At 41.9% G+C, this 20,678-nt stretch overlaps 2 protein-coding genes across 2 annotated transcripts in view; one reads left to right on the plus strand and one right to left on the minus strand.

Moving 5' to 3' along the window:
• KIF19 (kinesin family member 19) overlaps positions 1–10,344 on the plus strand; it is an 85,290-nt gene extending 74,946 nt beyond the window's left edge. Inside the window, exons 17-20 of the mRNA XM_069750736.1 lie at positions 2,290–2,374; positions 4,535–4,935; positions 5,282–5,432; positions 8,708–10,344. Coding sequence (XP_069606837.1) covers positions 2,290–2,374; positions 4,535–4,935; positions 5,282–5,432; positions 8,708–8,862 — 792 coding nt within the window. The 3' untranslated portion in view covers positions 8,863–10,344. The remainder of the gene's footprint in view (positions 1–2,289; positions 2,375–4,534; positions 4,936–5,281; positions 5,433–8,707) is intronic.
• A 2,918-nt stretch (positions 10,345–13,262) lies between these two features.
• On the minus strand, positions 13,263–19,556 carry BTBD17 (BTB domain containing 17). Its single transcript, XM_069750737.1, has 3 exons — positions 19,301–19,556; positions 15,992–16,268; positions 13,263–15,516 (listed from the first exon to the last, which is right to left on the minus strand). The coding sequence occupies exons 1-3, from the start codon at positions 19,377–19,379 to the stop codon at positions 14,436–14,438; spliced, it is 1,437 nt and encodes a 478-aa protein (XP_069606838.1). The 5' UTR covers positions 19,380–19,556; the 3' UTR covers positions 13,263–14,435.
• Positions 19,557–20,678: the final 1,122 nt, after the last annotated feature.

A 20,678-nucleotide genomic window follows, 5' to 3' on the forward strand; every position in this document is an offset into this window, starting at 1 on the left:
AGGTGATGAGCAGTGCCTAGTTTTTTCCATCCACTTAGAATTATCATCAAAAAGGTCTATCTTCGTTTCATCACACCAGACAATCTCATTTCTCATAGTCTGGGAGTCCTTCATGTGTTTTTTAGCAAACACTATACGGGCTTTCATATGTCTTCCACTGAGGAGAGGCTTCCGTCGGGCCACTCTGCCATAAAGGCCCGACTTGTTGAGGGCTGCAGTGATAGTTGACTTTGTGAAACTTTCTCCCATCTCCCTACTGCACCTCTGGAGCTCAGCCACAGTGATCTTTGGGTTCTTCTTTACCTCTCTCACCAAGGTTTTTCTCCCACAATTGCTCAGTTTGGCTGGACAACCAGGTCTAGGAAGACTTCTGGTGGTCCCAAACTTCTTCCATTTAAGGATTACGGAGGCCACTGTGCTCTTAGGATCCTTGAGTACTGCAGAAATTCTGTTGTAACCATGGCCAGATCTGTGCCTTGCCACAATTCTGTCTCTGAGCTCCTTGGCCAGTTCCTTTGACCTCATGATTCTCATTGGTCTGAAATGCACTGCAAGCTGTGAGGTCTTATATAGACAGGTGTGTACCTTTCCAAATCAAGTCGTATCAGTTTAATTAAACACAGCTGGACTCCAATGAAGGAGTAGAACCATCATAAGTAGGCTAACAAGGAAATGGACAGCATGTCACTTAAATATGAGTGTCTGAGCAAAGGGTCTGAATACTTATGACCATGTGATAGTTCAATTTTTCTCTTTTATTAAATTTGCAAAAAATTCTACATTTCTGTTTTTTTTCAGTCACGATGGGGTGCAGAGTGTACAATAATGTGAAAAAAATGAACTTTTTTGAATTTACCAAATGGCTGCAGTGAAACAAAGAGTGAAAAATTTAAAGGGGTCTAAATACTTTTCGTACCCACTGTACATCTCCACCAATGCTCATTATGAGATGATCAGGTGTCCATTATGTTTTGCTGACAATCTTGTACAATGAGCGGCCAGGTCTGCCAGTCTGACAGCTGCTTTTACATAGTAACCTAGTTAGCAAGGCCGAAAAAAGACATTTGTCCATCCAGTTCAGCCTATATTCCGTGAGAATAAATCCCCAGATCTATGTCCTTCTAAATAACCTAATAACTGTAAGATACAATATTGTTACGCTCCAGGAAGACATCCTGACCTCTCTTGAACTCTCAACTGAGTTCACCATCGCCACCTCCTCAGGCAAGGAATTCCATATTCTCACTGCCCTAACAGTAAGGCTATGTGCACACATTGCAGAATTGGCATGCGTTTTCCCGCTAAACACAACCGTTTTTCAAGTGTAATTATCTTGCAGAATGCTAGCGTTTTCCAAGCCATCTGGAGCATCACTTGGAAAACTGATTAACAAGTTGGTCACACTTGTCAAGCATAGTGCTTGACAAGTGTGACCAACTTTTTACTATTGATGCTGCCTATGGAGGACTCCCGGGGCCATCGAAGGTAAGTATATCAATATTTTTTATTTTAATTCTTTCTTTAACAGAAATATGGTTGCCAGGGGCCTGGAGGACAGTCTCCTCTTCTCCAGACCCAGGTACCACCGCACATGAAGCGCTCACCTTACCCATGGTGGGCATAGCCACATGCGTAAAGTGAGCGTTTCAATGCATTCCTATGTGTGCGGAATCGCCCCGATTCCGCACAAAGAATGAGCATGCTGCGTATTTTTCCACGATGCAATTCCGCCGCGGAAACATATGCAGCATTAGCACAGCATTGCGGAATCCCATTGAATTCAATGGGCTCTGTTGTGCATGCGTTTTTGCAGCGAAAAAACACGGCACAAACGCATACAATCCGCAACGTGTGCATATAACCTAAAGAAACCTATTCTATATTGGTGGAAAAACCTTCTCTCCTACAGATGCAGAGAATGCCCCCTTGTGATCATTAACTTCCTTGGTATAAACAGATCCTCGGAGAGATATTTGTATTGTCTCCTTATATACTTATACATGGTTATTAGATCACCCCTCAGTCATCTTTTTTCTAGACTAAATAATCCTAATTTTGCTAATCTCTCTGGGTATTGTAGTTCCCCCATCCCCTTTTATAATTTTGTTGCCCTCCTTTTGTACTCGCTCTAGTTCCATTATATCCTTCATGTAATGCTTAATTTCTCCTGTGGTGGTGCTGCAGAGAAATGTAACACTTACTGACCAGAGCTGATCACTGGTGATCTCAACAGTATGATTATCTTGTTAATGAGGAGCCCTTCTAAAAAAAGTTGTTGTTTTTTTACAGTCTTTTCCACGTGACAATAGAGTAAGGAACGGCCTCATCAACTCCTCTCCTGACAATAGCGAGAAGGTTGCATTAACAAGAAAAGGTGAGAGGCATTAGATGGTGAATTGATGAGATGTTAACCTTTATAAAAACTCTGGTATACATATTTACTCTCTGTACAATACCTATGAGAAAGGTACATGTTCATGCCTTCAATTCCTTACACCCTCAAAACATACAGTACAGACCAAAAGTTTGGACACACCTTCTCATACAAACATTTTTCTGTATTTTCATGACTATGAAAATTGGACATTCACACTGAAGGCATCAAAACTATGAATTAACACATGTGGAATTATATATTTAACAAAAAAGTGTGAAACAACTGAAATTATTTCTTATATTCTAGGTTCTTCAAAGTAGCCACCTTTTGCTTTGATGACTGCTTTGCACACTCTTGGGATTCTCTTGACGAGCTTCAAGAGGTAGTCACCGGGAATGGTTTTCACTTCACAGGTGTGCCCTGTCAGGTTTAATAAGTGGGATTTCTTGCCTTATAAATGGGGTTGGGACCATCAGTTGTGTTGTGCAGAAGTCTGGTGGATACACAGCTGATGGTCCTACTTAATAGACTGTTAGAATTTGTATTATGGCAAGAAAAAAGCAGCTAAGTAAAGAAAAACGAGTGGCCATCATTACTTTAAGAAATGAAGGTCAGTCAGTCCGAAAAATTGGGATAACTTTGAAAGTGTCCCCAAGTGCAGTGGCAAAAACCATCAAGCGCTACAAAGAAACTGGCTCTTTGAGGACCGCCCCAGGAAAGGAAGACCAAGAGTCAAATCTGCTTTTGAGGATAAGTTTATCCGAGTCAACAGCCTCAGAAATCGCAGGTTAACAGCAGCTCAGATTAGAGACCAGGTCAATGCCACACAGAGTTCTAGCAGCAGACACATCTCTACAACAACTGTTAAGAGACTTTGTGCAGCAGGCCTTCATGGTAAAATAGCTGCTAGGAAACCACTGCTAAGGACAGGCAACAGGCAGAAGAGACTTGTTTGAGATAAAGAACACAATGAAGAGACATTAGACCAGTGGAAATCTGTGCTTTGGTCTGATAAGTCCAAATTTGAGATATTTGGTTCCAACCACCGTGTCTTTGTGCGACGCAGAAAAGGTGAACGGGTGGACTCTACATGCCTGGTTCCCACCGTGAGCATGGAGGAGGTGTGATGGTGTGGGGGTGCTTTGCTGGTGACACTGTTGGGGATTTATTCAAAATTGAAGGCATACTGAACCAGCATGGCTACCACAGCATCTTGCAGTGGCATGCTATTCCATCCGGTTTGTGTTTAGTTGGACCATCATTTATTTTTCAACAGGACAATGACCCAAAACACACCTCCAGGCTGTGTAAGGGCTATTTGACCAAGAAGGAGAGTGATGGGGTGCTACGTCAGATTACCTGGCCTCCACAGTCATCAGACCTGAACCCAATCAAGATGGTTTGGGGTGAACTGGACCGCAGAGTGAAGGCAAAAAGGCCAACAAGTGCTAAGCATCCCTGGGAACTCCTTCAAGATTGTTTGCAGACCATTCCCGGTGACTACATCTTGAAGCTCATCAAAAGAATGCCAAGAGTGTGCAAAGCAGTCATCAAAGCAAAAGGTGGCTACTTTGAAGAACCTAGAATATAACAAATAATTTCCGTTGTTTCACACTTTTTTGTTAAGCATATAATTCCACATGTGTTAATTCATAGTTTTGATGCCTTCAGTGTGAATGTACAATTTTCATAGTCATGAAAATAACGAAAAATCTTTAAATGAGAAGGTGTGTCCAAACGTTTGGTCTGTACTGTATTTCCTCTAAATTATCATCTCACCCCCTGAACCACGAACGTCACTAGAAAGCCACACACATTACTACATGGTGCAGCACCAGCACATTATGTACCGCGATGTAAAAGCAAAAACATGATTACTCAGGACCATCTTAACCCAAGGAACCTGTAATTATTACAATCATGGTCACTTCCAGTTGGTCAATATGGGAGAAGACTCCAAAATTAAGCATCACCAATAAGAAAAACTCCAATGAGTTTAGCGATAGCTAAAGATCCACCAGAAATTGATGTTCTGAAGTTTGGGTGGAGTTATCGATAGGTGCATAAGGTGCCCATGGCAGTCTCTGGGAGATTTGGGGTAATTGGCACACGTTGGTGGTTACCTGTTGAGTAAACTTTTGGGTTTTTTTCATTCAGAGAAAAAAGAAATTCTAAGCAGCATTAAAAGTATTTCTGTAAAAGCAGCCCGAAGACGTTCCCGTGTTGTAGAGGGTGATCGTCTACAGCTACTTCAACCTATGAAAGAGAGAAGTAACCTGTCGGTCCATTCTCTGAGCGAGAGTGAGGACAATCCTTTTAGAGATCAACCAATAACAAGCTCTCCACTCCACCATGCAGCCAGTGAAGACAATCTCTCCACCAGCACCGGTGAGATGGTGGCCACCCTAGGCAGAAGAGGCAACCAGCAGAGAGACTCCCCAGGTTTTTGGAACCAAGCACAAAAGAAAGGAGCCCAGAAGTTGGAAAAAAGAGAGGAGTCTTTAGAAGTTAAGCGCAGAAAGAAGAGGTCAAGGTCTTTTGAAGTCAATGGCCAAGGGGTAAGGATGTGCAAGATATAAGAGGGCCGGTTTTATAGAAAATTACAAAGTAGCGCAACCCCTGTTTTTCTCAGAATTTTAAAATCCCTTGTGTCTAGAATAGAGAAGTTTATTGATAATTGCCCTAATGGTCTAGGGCTCTAAAGAGATCAGTGGTAAATTGGCCATGTTTTGGGGGTTCCATGCTCTGAGGAGGAGATGAGGATCCTGAGTAATTTCCTAGTTTGTCACTAACCAGCCCTATTTAACACATAGTATCCAAGAGATGGGCTGCAGCTAAGGGGTCCAAGCATGCAGATGAAATTGGAAATTACTCTTTCTTTATTTCTTGTCTCTTTTCATTTAGCTTGGAGGACCAAAGAACCATCCTTCTCGAAACAGAGCTCTTGAGAGTAACTCGGATCACAAGATCCAGAGTAGCATCCCTCAGAACGTCAACAGCCGCAGAAAAATTGTGCTACCCATAGCACATGTCAAGCTTCCTCAGAATCAAGCTGGTAGGTGTCATGTAAAGGCCAGTTACAGATATATGGCTGGCAAAGAGTGGGCCCTAGAAACCCCTTCTTTAAGCCAGAGTTCTCAGATGAGTAATATGCATTGTTGACGAATTCAAAAGTGGGTCCTCAACTCCTGCATGGGGGAAAGGGCAAGCTTTAGACCCCTTTGACTACTTTGGTGTCTGCTAAGATCCTATTGATTGACTTGTAAGGTCAAGTAACTGTATTTGCACATTTTGGTGCCTAGGTTAAAGTGAACCTCTCACCAGGTTTGGCTGATAAGAGATACGGCCATCACCTTTCAGGGCTGATTTACAGCATTCTATAATACTGTATATCTGCCCCCAACCCAACCTTTAAAAGAAGAAAAATAACTTTTCTAATACTCATCTGGGGGGGCGGTCCGGTCGGATGAACATCACTGATCTTGGCCCAATGCCTCCCATTTTCTTATGATCCCCGTCCTCCTGCTTGCTTTGTGTGGATGACGCATCCCTTCGTCATCCACACAGTCTCTTCAGAACAGCGCTCCTGCGCAGACCTACTTCTCTGCCCTGACAAGGGCAGAGCAAAGTACTGCAGTGCACATGCGCTGGGGCTCTTTGACCTTTCTAAGCACCTGCGCACTGCAGTACTTGGCTCTGCCTCAACAGGGAAGAGAAGTGTGCCTGTGCAGGACTGGGGTGCCAAGGACATGTGTCATCCACAGGAAGCAAGCAGGACGGAGGCATTGGAAGAAGAAGAGAGGCGCCGGACCAAGAAGAGCGACACCCATTGGGCCTGACCGCCCCGCACGTGAGTATAATAAAAGTTATTTTTCTTCTCTTGTAGGTCGGGTTGGGGGCAGATATACAGCATTATAGAATGTTGTACATCAGCCCTGAAAGGTGATGGCCGTATCTCTTATCGGTCAAACCTGGTGACAGGTTCCCTTTAAATACTTCCGGATCGCCCATAGAGTATGAACATCCAGGTTCTTCTCTGCAGGGACATTCTAAAACATCATTGCATAGTTGGAGCGGGGAGCCGGCTGTAAGACACAGCAAGACTCCCTATAGAGAAGGCAGCGATGGTTATTTACTGTCTCTGCCTTCCCGATCTCTTTATACAGTATAAGAAGCGTTAATGGCCCACCCTCTTCCTAACCCAATGATCATGTGATCACTGAGTGTAGGGAGGAAGCAGGATCTGCTGGGTCCTAAGAGACCCAGTCACATCTGCTTTAAAGGAGGCTGAATTTCCTCTATAACTAGGAAGTATTTAAATGTTGAAATGTCCCACAAAAGTTTTATGACCTTATAGGCGAGCACAATGTTGTGACACAAATGAAAAATAAATAAAAAGCAGGATAAGTAAATAAAAGCCGAAGCCACTCAAAATCGATGTTACTAGCCCTGCGCCTTTGGAAAAAAAAACAACATGTGACAATAGAAATAATGTAACAAAATTTAAAACATTTTTAGAGGTTCTTTGTGGTCCTAAAAATTTGAAAAACAGACACATATTTTCTTTATTTTGATACTGAGAAGAAAAAAAAAAAAGTATGAAAATAGCATAAAAATTAGACCCCACAAGTCATGACATAAAAACGCTGAATGAGAAAACATTTTTTACAGCTGTTTAAAGCGCATGTATGCAAAAACCCTAAAAATGTGCCTGTTCGGCAATCGGGTATAAAGGAGAATTTCACTTTTAAGGGAGCGTCAGATTCGTTTTCTGCTTGTTTCTAACCCTGGCAAACAAGCTAAAATGTAACATGGGCTGGATCAGGATCCCTGTACCACTTGGGAAGAAAGAAGATGTATGATCTGAGCCAAATGGGGCACTAGCTGTGTGCACAGGATCCAGGACCTGCAGATCCTGTAACAGGCATTTTACTCCTCCAGCAGTATGACTGGTTAATACACAGGCTTGGACTGGTCCACTGGAGAACAGGAGAATCCTCCGGTGGGCCGCCAACCTCTTATATGAACAGTACTTGGCACAATATACTTGAAACCCTATGTACACACAAAGGGAGCATCTTATTCATTTAACAATCTACCCAGATCATTGTTATATAAGTTTGTAATTGAGAATAATGTCACATTTGGGTGTAGGTGAAAAGTGGGGCCCTGGAGTTAGTACTGGTGGGCCCTTGGCACCCCAATCCAACACTGCTAATACAACATGAGTAATAAGGAGACTGTGCAGAGAGGAGGACATAAATTCAAAGCTCTAGGGGGTGTACAACTCACAGTCGCACCTCAGCCCAGCTGCCCGAAGGAGCCTTTTGTACCAGGGAAGAGCACGTTGTGTTAAGTTGCCCTTTCACAGTTTTTGCATTAAGGTCTAGCAGTCTACATTAATTAGGGCACTAGGTGGGGCATGATTATTATACTGACTGTAAGGCTATGTTCACACCTAGGAAGGGGGCTGCGGGTTCTCCCGCAGGTTTTCCCGCAGCGGATTTGATAAATCTGCAGGGCAAACGCGCTGCGGTTATCCCTGCAGATTTATTGCGGTTTGTCCTGCGGGTTCCGCTGCGGGATTTTACCCCTACTATTGATGCTGCATATGCAGCAATATGCAGCATCAATAGTAATGTTAAAAATAATAATGATATATACTCACCCTCTGACGTCCCGATCTCCTCGGCGCTGCAGGCGGCGGTCCGGTTCCAAAGATGCTGTGCGAGAAGGACCTTCGTGACGTCACGGTCATGTGACCGTGACGTCACCGCAGGTCCTGGTCGCATAGCAAACCTGAGACCGGACGGCCATGTGCAGCGCTGAGAGGTGAGTATATCATTATTTTTTATTTTAATTCTTTTTTTTTTTACACAAATATGGTTCCCGGGGCCTGGAGGAAAGTCTCCTCTCTACCACCCGCACATTATCCGCTTACTTCCCGCATGGTGGGCACAGCCCCATGCGGGAAGTAAGTGGATCAATGCATTCCTATGGGTGCAGAATCGCTGCGATTCTGCACAAAGAAGTGACATGCTGCGGGTTGTAAACCGCTGCGTTCCCGCGCGGTTTTTCCCACAGCATGTGCACAGCGGTTTGCTGTTTCCATAGGGTTTACATGTTACTGTAAACGCAATGGAAACTGCAGCGGACCCGCAGCTGCAAAATCGCTGCGGTTCCGCGGTAAAAACCGCAAAGTGTGAACATGGCCTAAAATTGTGACTAGCATGGGTAACCCCATTTTTGGGTTCAGCTGTTTGCTTGTCCTGGATCAGACAATATCCTTAGCATGAAAACCCCCTTTAACACTCTTTCCAATCTACACAGGAAACTTGGCCAAAGTCGGAGACCATCAAGGGGCAGGATCGCAACCTGGCAATGCCAAGAAGCAAATTTCCACCAACCAGCGGCCACGATTCAATTACAACACTGGAAACGCTGGTGGCATCAATGGAAAGGAGATTCGGGTGCGGAAATATTAGTAGGTTTGGAATGTTCCTATAACGCCAAGCAATCTATCCCATTACAAGACGTGGAATCTCTGGACATTTTTGACCACAGAACTTTGCCGAATTGGTGAAAAAAAGTGTTAAAAGGGCATTTTGTCACCAGTACGGACTTTTTTTTTTATTCTGGAAGGTATTTTCATCATTCCTTTCCCTGACAGAACTGTATTACGTCTCTTGTCTTCTGCTATGGGGATACCAGTTATCACTTGGGTACCGGTGGAAACTCTTTCTTGCTGCTATGTAGAATTGACCAACTGTTCTGTTCCATAGAGTGCCTGCTTCTCATCGGATTTCCCAATACTGTTCAGGCAAGGTGGATAATTTATCCAAACACCTTCGAAAAATTATTGTAGATGTGTCATAAAACTTGTGCGCCTTTATGTATTATCACTGGATTATTCCCGACTGTTGTATTTCCGCCAGCCTTGGAACTGATGAGGGCCATGGCATTGACCTTACATGTTCTACAAAATGGGCATTATGGGTATTATTACGAAAAGGAACTTGTGCCTGCGTCCGAGTAGGAAGACACGCGATCTCAAGATGATTCCACACAGCATCTTACTTATGCAATGGACTAATGCCCAAAGGAGAGGATGACTGAACCGTTGGGTAAAGTGCGGGCAATCATGGGCCTCAAACCTCCGCAGGGTCTATAAAATTTTGGTACTATGCAAATTTACTAGAACTTTTCTGTGAAATGTTTACTTTTTAGAGCAAAGTTTCTATAGGTAGACACTGAAGTGATAGATCACAATATCAGTCGGGTGGTCCGGTACAGGATTATGCTAATTTTGACCCAATTTGCCCGTATATAATTATATGTGGTCTTTTTACACACACATATTTTGAAGCTATTTAAGTGGAAATATTGGCCCAGGAGGGAAGGCGCCAAAGCCCCCAATATGGCAGCATGTACTTCAGTTGGTATGGTTTGGGAATGAGTACTTGAGTATGGCTACGACAATGGCAATGCTTGGCCCAGGTATCTGGAGCCTTTATCAGGCCTAAACTACCCTAGACTACCAAGGGATATTAATATCTAAGACTAAGCCACTCTATACCACCAGGGATATTCTGGATTAACCCCTAAACAACCTTACATTAGTATCTAGGAGTGAAAGTATTTAGATGGAGGGTTGGTCAGTATTGATCTTGGTATGGGAGGGGGCCAAACATCAAAAGTATGGTGGTATATAATGCAGCTGTTATGGTATCTAAAGCACCCTATGTCACAAGGACTTCCTGTATAAACCCCTAACCACACTATATGACTAGGAGTATTAATATCTGAACTACACTATACCACCAGGGATTTCCTGGATTAGGCCTTATGTGAACCTATACCACTAAGAGTATTAATATCAATACCTAAACCACTCTACACTCCCTGACAGAAGTTATGTCGCTTATCCATGTTATGTAAATAAAAGCTTATAACCTGACGTTAAATTCATCCATTGGTTGTATAAATTATTCTTTTGAAAGCTGAAACCCTCCGAAATGTGGTTTAGGTTAAGAAAATAAATTGGCATCAATGCAGAAATATTGATCAGTTAATGGACACAGAATGGTCAGATTTTGGCAAATCAAAAGTTTTGTTGCCTGGTCATATAATGCACCCAATCCTAGTTTATATCCTCACCTGTGCTCAGTAAATGATCGGTTAATTAGTATGCGTGTATAAAAAGAAACTCAGCAATAACCGAGAAAAGTATGCGGCACTCACCCAAAGATAGCTGTGGGAATCGTGAACTTTATTTGGAGGAGAAAATAGACATGCGTCCGTCAGGACATGAGGTTAACAGGAGGGTGCGGTGTTGGAGTACTCCTCATGTCCTGACGGACGCATGTCTATTTTCTCCTCCAAATAAAGTTCACGATTCCCACAGCTATCTTTGGGTGAGTGCCGCATACTTTTCTCGTTTGGTTATTGCATATGGACTGTTTGACACTTGTATGCAGAGCACCGGATACCTATAGCTTTTGTGACGCCTGACAGCAGCTGGTCCACTTGTAGTCCTATTGATTTTGGTATCGCTCTAGTGCCGTTCTTTCTTTTTCTAATTCTAAAAGAAACTCAGCACCCCAGACATTCACTTGAACTGCAACTTGAGCTCTGACAACATGCCAAAAATCCACCCTGTGACCAAAGCCTGGATTATCAAGAGGCTGAAAACCAGATCCACTGCAAAGGGGCTGGCACCTTTAATGTGTATCAGTGTCAAGTACAAAAAATTAAAAAAAGATTTGAAGAGACTGGAGATGTGTTTGACAAGCCCAGGTCCAGCAGACCCCGCAAGACAACTGCTCAGGAGGAACGTTTGTTGGTTAGAAAATCCAAAGCAAGCCCCTCTACCACTGCAGTAGAGCTCCAACAGGCCTGGTCACCTCAAGTCCCTGTGTCAACTAGAACAGTTTGTAGGATTCTGTCTCGAAATGTCCTCCATGGTCGAATCAGTGCCCAGAAGCCAGCACTAAATAAAAGGCAAATAAAATACTTTGTGGCATTTGCAAAGTCCCACAGCCTGCTAAACAGATGGACGCTGGAAAAGTGGCAGAAGGTGGATTTCTCTGATGAATCTTCAGTAGAATTACACCACAGCCGCCGCAAATACTGCAGGAGACCTACTGTAGCCCATATGGATCCAAAATACACCCAAAAAACAGTTAAATTTGGTGGTGGAAAGATCATGGTCTGGGGTTACATTCAGTATGGGGGTGTGCAAAACATTTGCAAGGTCGAAGGCAATATCAATAGCCTAAAATATCAAGAAGTATTAGCTACCTCTTATATTCAAAATCATAAAAGGGGTGAAAATCTGCAGCAGGATGGTGCTCCATCTCATACATCCATGTCTACAACAAAGTTCCTCCAGGCAAAAAAGATCAAGGTGCTCAAGGATTGGCCAGCCCAGTCACCAGACATGAACATCATTAAGCATGTTTGGGGTAGGATGAAAGAGGAAGCTTGGAAGACAAAACCAAAGAATCTAGATGAACTCTGGGAGGCATGCAAGACTGCATTCTTTGCTATTAACTAATGTTATGCAACATATATTTGTATTTTAAGTTAATTATTTGTTTGAATATCACATTACTTTCTGTGGGCGACAAAACTTTTGTGTTGCCAAAATCTGACCATTCTGTGTCCATTAACTGATCAATATTTCGGCATTGATGCCAATTTATTTTCTTAACCTAAACCAGAATAATTTATACAACCAATGGATGAATTTAACATCAGGTTATAAGCTTTTATTTACATAACATGTATAAGCGACATAACTTCTGTCAGGGAGTGTATATCACCATAAATTGTCTGGATTAACTCTTATGCCACCCTATATCACCAGAAATAATATAGTGCAACATCTAATCCACCCAATCCCACAAGTAGTATGAATATTAATATCTAAACAACTCTAAACTCTATACAACCAGGGTTTTTCTGGATTGGCTCTATACCAACCCATGCCACCAGAAGTGTGACTACTAACACGAAAACCCCCCTAGATAACAAGGGGTAATATAGCAAAGCAGTTATATCACCCGATACCACTAGAAGTATGAATATTAACATCAAAAATCACCCCATACCACCAAGAATTTTCTGAATTAGCTTCTAAAATGTCCTACACTAACTGAAGTAGCAAAATAAACACCAAAATCACCCGAAATCATGTAAAGAACCATACAAAGTGGTTGTTGAGTTTAATGGACCAGCAAATCACAATGGCGCTGAACACAATGTGCCTAAAGCCAAAGCAGCAGGCAATCCAGCAGGTGTGGTGTGTGAAACTGCCTTAATACCGATAAATAAACAATACAAGAACGATTGCCGCGCTGAGAGGCACTTACAGGTGTGCGTGTAGTCCTGTGAAGGGTGGACAGACTTGCGTGGTAGTTTCCTGCCCACTGTCCGCTAGTGGCAGATATGGGAGCGTCCTCCCAAGAGCTGCAATACCCCGTGCAAACGCTGCTGTTGCACAGCGGTTGGCCTCGGCCGATGGCGCCGCTGTAGGAGTAGTGTGGTGAGCGCGGGGCGTGGCTGATCGGTGACGTCACCTGTCCGTGAATAACAGTTGTTGAGTTTAGTCTTGAGGCTAGGACCCTACACAGAGAACTTTCAATGAAGTATTACATGGTACCCATTAAAGTGATTAGTCCGGCTGTATAAATAAATGAATGGACTGAACTGGCACAAAAGAGATTTTCTTAACCAGACAGCTCTTTTGAAATAAACATCTTCATCACATTTAGACCATATATTCTATTAATTGTTACCTCCAGGCCCCACTAGACCACCCGGGATAATATTTATTAACATATGACCCGATTAGTAAATAATGTTAAAGAATTTGACACCATCATAAACCAATGTGTTTTATTATAAACAACTAAAAAAAAAACATAATCAGGATCTATATTATCCAAGGCCAGAAATTCTTACAGTTCTAGCACTTTTATTATCCTTTCTAGTCGGAAGGGAAATAAGGGGTTTTCTTCTGCGTCTGGATCAGAACTTTGTATACTTTGTACTGATTATTTTTCTGTTTACTGTTTTTATATAAATGAAATTGGAATAAAATAATCTCGGTCACAAGACTGGACGGAACATTTTTTTTTAATTCTTAACTCTACATTCCTTAAAGGAGTTGTCCAGGTTTAGAATAACATAGCTGTTTCCTTCCAGAAAAAGCACTCTCACAGTGATCCATGCCGTGTGTCAAGGTTTTACAGCCCAGACCTGTTGAAGTGAATGGAGCTGATCTGCAATACCACACACAGCCTGCAGAAAGGTGTGGCGCTGTTTTTGGAAGACAAAAATCATTATCTTTTCCCTCTGTAATGCCTTACCTTAAAATACTCTGCTTTGCTGAACTATTGAAACTCAGCTAGCTTTCTTCATGGTAGTCCCTGCTGGTTCAGTGTCTGGTGAAAAATAATGTAAAAAAAATTAAAATCTATGACAGTGGTGTCCAACCTGTGGTATTTCTGCTGTCATAAAACTAACTCCCATGTTATCAGAGCATGCTGGCAGTTGTAGTTTCAGAACCACTGGGGAGCCGCAGGTTGGAAAGCACTGGTCTACAGACCAAAGCTATATCCTTTCTCTTGAAGGGAACGCACAACTTTTCTACATTATCTGACATTCATGTAGGTCTAGAAGCCGAGACCTAAACTACTGCTGGGTGTCATATCCCTAAACAAAGGTGACTGTATCCCCACTGATTTAATTGGGAGCATAAACACCATCAGCTTCATCCATGAAAACCTCAATGAAGCCAATGCCAATCAATAAATCGATGTAGGTCTCAGCTTGCTGCCTTTGACCCAGAACATCTGTAGAGCATGCCAGAACATATCTCAAGGGTCTACATACCCTGACAACTGTTCATGTGGTTTTGATTAAAACTAGTAGATCTTAACCAACCATTTTAGAAAAATATCCAACTTTTTGTAGAAAAGAGGGTCCGCAGTAATGTCCAGTTTTGCACTGAGCATTACGGCCCAAATTAGCTGACTACTATGAAGAATCCATATCACTTGGCCTTGATTAGAGAATGATAGATAGGCTTGATGATAATATGTAGATGAAGGGAGTTGTCGATCAGATACTCTGAGGTTCGCTTCTGCAGATCAGCCTGGGCCAAGAAGTCAGACACTTCATCCGTGCTTTGGTGGACGCTGTAGACGTGCTTCACAAAAACCTTGCCTTGCTGTCTCCTCACTCCAATCAGTACGGTTTTCTGGAATGTGACTCCTGCGAAATCTAGACCACTCATGGCCGAAGTGACCACGAGTCGTGGCCTTCCATCTTCAAGACGATTCGATGGGGAACCGCCAGACATGGACTCTGAGTAGACAGGACGAAGACTGACGGGAAGCCAACGTGGGGAAAAGATTGCATTCCAAGTGATCTTCTTAGTGGAGTCAAAGTTACTTGGGCCAAGTTGACTTTGAAAGCTAAGGCTTCGATCATCTCTGGCAGGGTTGTTGATGATCCATTGGGACCCCCATGATGAAGACAGATAATTCCGAGGAATGAACATGCTGCAGTTGACCTCAAAATACTTTGCAAGATGCAGAGGAGAAGCAGAGTGAAATTGGAAGGCTTGGAACAGGAGATCCTGGACAAAATGTTGGTAGGAAACCAATAACATGGACTGCTTCTGGATTTGAAAAAGATGACTTGGAGGAATCATGGGGTACCTGATAGACCTCAGGATCTTCTCAATGATAGACACATTTGGGTTGTTCCGATTCACCCATTCTTCAATCGAAGTGAACAATTCTAGCTCGCTCTGCAGCACCAAGTCAGATCGTTGTAGAAGAGAAACCATCAGGTCTTCGCTCACGGTCGCCCACTCATTGCTACTCATCACGGTGGAAAGGTTCCAGGCCAAAAACTTCAGGCAACTGTCCTGCAAGGTTTCATCACCAATCCCTAAAGCGTAATGGTACCAGGTCACTACATGGCCTTGAGTTGAGTCACTGGCTAAATGGGTCTTCATATAATCAGCAACGCCTTTCTGTAGCTCCAAAACATGGTACTTGCTGGCCAATCGGTGCAGGGGTATGGCTTGATTTAACTGGACCGATATCTCCCCACAATAGAAGTACCTGCAAGAACAGTAAGCATATGGAAAGTTTTACTAGTGACGGACCTCAGTCAGTCCGTCCCTGGAAACCATCAACAAGCATGGCGGATTCTGTTGATGGATCTTATTGTGTTTAGTTTTACTACATATGACAGCCTGGTTCACTGCATATGAACATTAGTATGTAGGTATACAGTATGTGAGATTCAGGCTACGGGGTTATTAATGGTACTGTCATAGAGGAGAAATGACCTGTTAAAGGACCCCACTGTATGAGAACTGTAAAAGCAGTTGCCATTCTGGCTCACTATGGAAAACCTGAGAATTCTATGTATTACATAGCGAGAAATGCAACTGACTGACTGCCTGGTGAATAATTTTGATCAATAGCAGCGTGTTGATGGTTTCCATTGCTTTACACTTCCAAAAGTATCTCTTTTGCACTCTACCACTTAATATATGCTGTATATGTTTTATTGAAGTGCTAATTAATTTACCTTATGAATTTCTCAATCAGAACGGCGCACTCCGGGGGCTCCAGAAGCGTCACCACACTCTTGTTCTCTAGGAGTCCTTCAAAGACGTCGCTTTGGAGGACGAGCAGCAGCTGATGAGTGTGGATGATCTTCACCTCATCAGAGTTGGTGGTGCGTATACGCAGCGTGCTGTCACTGGCGTTGGCATTCTGTAGTAGCTCCTGCAGCCGCTGGATGACCATGGAGGAGTGATTAATGAGGGTAGCTGTGGCATCACCCCCCAAATCCGATTTGTGAGCTGCAAGAAGAAGACAATAGGAAACATATGTTTACAAGTTCTGTGACTTTCTAGTGACCCCTATTAGTATACCATCTAGTAAAAAAGATGCTCGAAATGAACCTTTTTGCAACTTTTGACATGCAGAGTTTCTGTACAGACCCTCTCCAGGCTATTAATATCTGCCCTCAGTCACTGGCTTTACTACTCTGGCAGAGAAAATTGCGCGGGAGCCCACGCCAATTTTTTCCGCCATTTAACCCTTTAATTTAATAGCTAGAACGGCCAAATTTTGCACATACACACTACTAACATTAGTAATGTGGAATATGCAAATAAATGGTGATATGAGATGGTTTACTGTATGTAAACCATGTCTCAAATCATGTCGGGTTTAGGAAGGAGAAAGCAAAAGCCGGTAATTGAATTACCGGCTTTAAAGCTGTCTAGCGCTGTATGAAGTAATAATATATAAACATATATGTGTCTACTGATATATATATATATATATATATATATATATATATACACAGTATATATGTTTTTTTTTTTTTTACACATGGATCCCTTGTATGTATGGATCGGCTGTATGTTGGTTTTGCAAGCCTGCGAGAAAAACACGCAGTACGGATGCCATACGGATTACATACGGAGGATGCCATGCGCAAAAAACGCTGAAACACCCTACCTACGGAGGAGCTACGGACCACTATTTTGGGGACTTTCAGCGTATTACGGCCGTAATATACGGACCGTATTGTCTTACGCTGAGTGTGACTCCAGCCTTACAGCCAGCCTCTTCATACTGTAGACTGATAGCTGATAACAGTGAACAACAGATAGCATTCAATGACATATAAAACACAGTTAAATTAGAACCCAATTCCCATATAAAGGAGGAAGCTGCGCCATGACCACATGTTCCCAGGGCATTGAATATTTATTTTGATAGCTGGACAATATTCCAGGCAGCACAATCCGCTCTTCAGCTCGATCTCTGCCAGAAAGTCATTGACATCTCGTGACAGCACAAAAGAGGTTCTCAACCCAGTAACCAATTACACTGAATGAGTCCACCTCAGCGACAGCATAGGAACGGGCACCCTCCTTCTTGCCCACCACCCCTGGCCTTCTTTTTCCGCTCCCTCACAATTTGGCTTTAAGAGTCAACTGGACAACGTACAAAAGCTCATTGAGGATCTATTCATATGCGGCAACACAAACTCTGGAGCGGCCCAGCCAGCCTGTCCCACATCCCATTCAGACCGGCGGACAGATGGCACAATGGCTACCGAAGGGATTACCCCCTCTTAACTCCTCTCTTGCCATAAAGAGTGAAAATAGCCCCCCCCCCCCTAAAACAAACACCATATGGGAGTCCATCAAATACTATTTTATCACAAGGGTGGAATAGATAGCATATATGTGTGTATATATATATCTATATTTGTATAGAAATGTATCTATCTTTATAGATATATGTATGTATAGCACGGTAGCTCAGTGGTTAGCACTGTATGGTGGCTCAATGGTACTGTTGCTTTGCAGTGCTGGGGTCCTATGCTCAACAAGGACAACATCTGCAAGAAGTTTGTATGTTCTCCCTGTGTTTGCGTGGGTTTCCTCCGGGTTCTCCAGTTTCCTCCCACATTCCAAAGACATACTGATTGTGAGCCCCAATGAGGACAGCAATGATAATGTCTGTAAAGCGCTGTGGAATTAATGGCACTATATAAGCAAAGCATAATAATAAGTACGGTAAGTAAAATAAGTAAATGTATGTATATATATAGATATATATATATATACAATGTAGCAGCACCAAAATACTTAATAGTGGGTGCAAGGCCTCTTGGACATATACCCAGGTTTGTCCAGCACGATATAAAAAGAGAAAAAGAGGCAGCTCTCCGACAAGCTTTGCAAAAAAAAAAAAAAAAACGACTTTTATTAGCCCATGTGGCAATGTTTTGGTTCCATTACTAAACCTTTCTCAAGCTATACATATGTGCGTATGTATTATATATATATATATATATATATATACACAGGATTGACCACACAAATAAGAAGGCTTGACATGCCATGTACACATGTGTATGCATATATATATATATATATATATATATATATATATAGAAAAAAAAGCACATACGTTTTATATATATTTTTTTTTTTTCTCTGTGTATATATATAGATTACTAAAATAATGAAATGATACTAACACACAAAAAAGGAATAAATTATATAAAAAACATAAATGGAGAAAATGTAACATTATAATAACATATACATTTTAGTTTTTTTCTTTAGTTTTTTTAATTTAGTTTATATATCTTAAATAAAAAAAATAAACAATTATATAATATCATTTAAAACATAACTAAAAAAAAATTAAAAAAATGAAAAAGAGAGAAAAAAGTAAAACACAGCTTAAAACAGGAAAACCAAGAAATATATATAACAAAATGGACATCCTTTTAAATATTCTAAGGCCAGAAGAAAAAATATATATTCAGTCAGGGTTTATAAAAAGAACGTCCACAACCTCAACTTTCTTCTTAAGAAAGCAACAACAAAAAAACAAACTACTGTAATCATAATAATAATAATAATAATATTTTAATTAATATTATATAGTATAATATAATAATACAAATATTAAAACAAAAATTCTACCACTTTTTCTAATCATAAGTAATAAAAATGACTCCACCTGTCTAAAGGGAAAAAAAAGTCCAAAAAAGACTAAATGCTCATTAAACACGATATAACGGTACATTTTTTTTCCTGTTATTTATATAAATTACCGTAAGCTAAAATAGAAAAGTGAAAAATAATAATTACGAAAAGAAATATCACTCGCAAGAAATCCATATTTATTTTTTTTTTGGCTAAAAGAAAACATCCTAATTTTTTATAAAATGCCTGCCATGTGATTATAAACAAGGGGTCCGGTCTAAATGTCTTTTAACATAGGTAGGCCTACTGTTTAGGATTGCTGTGACTTGTAGTACCCCAGGTAATGTATGAGTGGAGTAGAATCCTCTTACCTCCTTCTGCTGTAATGAAAAGCAGAGGCAGCAGGACCAGCCACTGCCCTCCTAGGACAAGGCGATTCCCTCTCTCCATCCTGCTCCTCTTCTCTGCTCATTTTCTGGCAGAGGACAGGGCACTGCCTATTTATACTGGGTGCTGGTCCTCTTGGGTTGTCAGTTGTCAGTCATTGGTGCATCTTCCCGTTGTCATGGGAGCCAGTGTTTGTGTTCAGAATGCCATGAAAGTTCCATTCTCACATCCACTAATGGGATATAATGGATGGAGCAGAAGCGCGCCCTTCCCTTTGGGGAGTTTAAGACCCATTTGCAATTAAAGAGACAGTCCAAAGAGAGTCCATTTAAAGGCATACTAACCCGAATAATTTAAACCTATGTGTGTAACTTTTCACATTGTTGCATTTTTTTCTCATTGCCTTCTATGGTGACAAAATGCTGCAAAACAGCAGTTTTCCAATTCAGCCAGAAAAAAAAACTATTCTGAAATCTCATAACTTTAAGGCTGCCGTCACACTAGCAGTATTTGGTCAGTATTTTACATCAGTATTTGAAAGCCAAAACCAGGAGGGTAACAAATAGAGGAAAAGTATAATAGAAACACGTCACCACTTCTGTATTTATCACCCACTCCTGGTTTTGGCTTACAAATACTGATGTAAAATACTGACCACATACTGATAGTGTGACGGCAGCCTTACCGGTAATGTAAAAAACAACTTAATTTGCACAAAAAGCGCTGCAAAAATCCAAAGTGTGAACAATCTCTACAGATTATGATTATTGGTTTGGACAGCGATATCAAATATGTAAACTTTTTCTAATTATTTTAGATTTTATTTACATCTTGGTAAATATAGGTGAGATAATATGAACTTAAAAAAATATATATTTTTTTTTACTGATTTCTTTAGGGGATTTGAACCTGCGATCACTTGATCTCCTTTACAATATACTGCAATCTCCTATGGAGTCCAGACTCAATGGTGCAGACATGGCCGCACTTAGACTCGGGTACCGGCTGTATCACAAGGCCATGCTGTGCGCTGTATGGCGCGGGCTCACCGTACATGAACGGCGGATCTAATTTGGCCTGTGATGTACGGTATGTATAATGAATGACACAGAGAAGCGGCCATGTACACGGCAGAGCATTATAAAGGCATAATGCCGCAGTGATGGGGTGGGTATAGCGAGGCACAGCTGCACATAGGAGCCCGCCGCAGATGGAGCACGCACCCCAGGGGGACAGTCTGGGCCAGCTTAGGATCACTGTCTCCTGGGACTGAGCGGACAGTGTGCTCAGGGGTGCCGCTGCTTCCCATGTCTCTAGCCAGGGGGAATGTCACTGAACGACAGATATTTGCTCTGCCATTAA

Source organism: Ranitomeya imitator, chromosome 2 (genome assembly GCF_032444005.1).
Source record: "Ranitomeya imitator isolate aRanImi1 chromosome 2, aRanImi1.pri, whole genome shotgun sequence".
Lineage (NCBI taxonomy): Eukaryota > Metazoa > Chordata > Amphibia > Anura > Dendrobatidae > Ranitomeya > Ranitomeya imitator.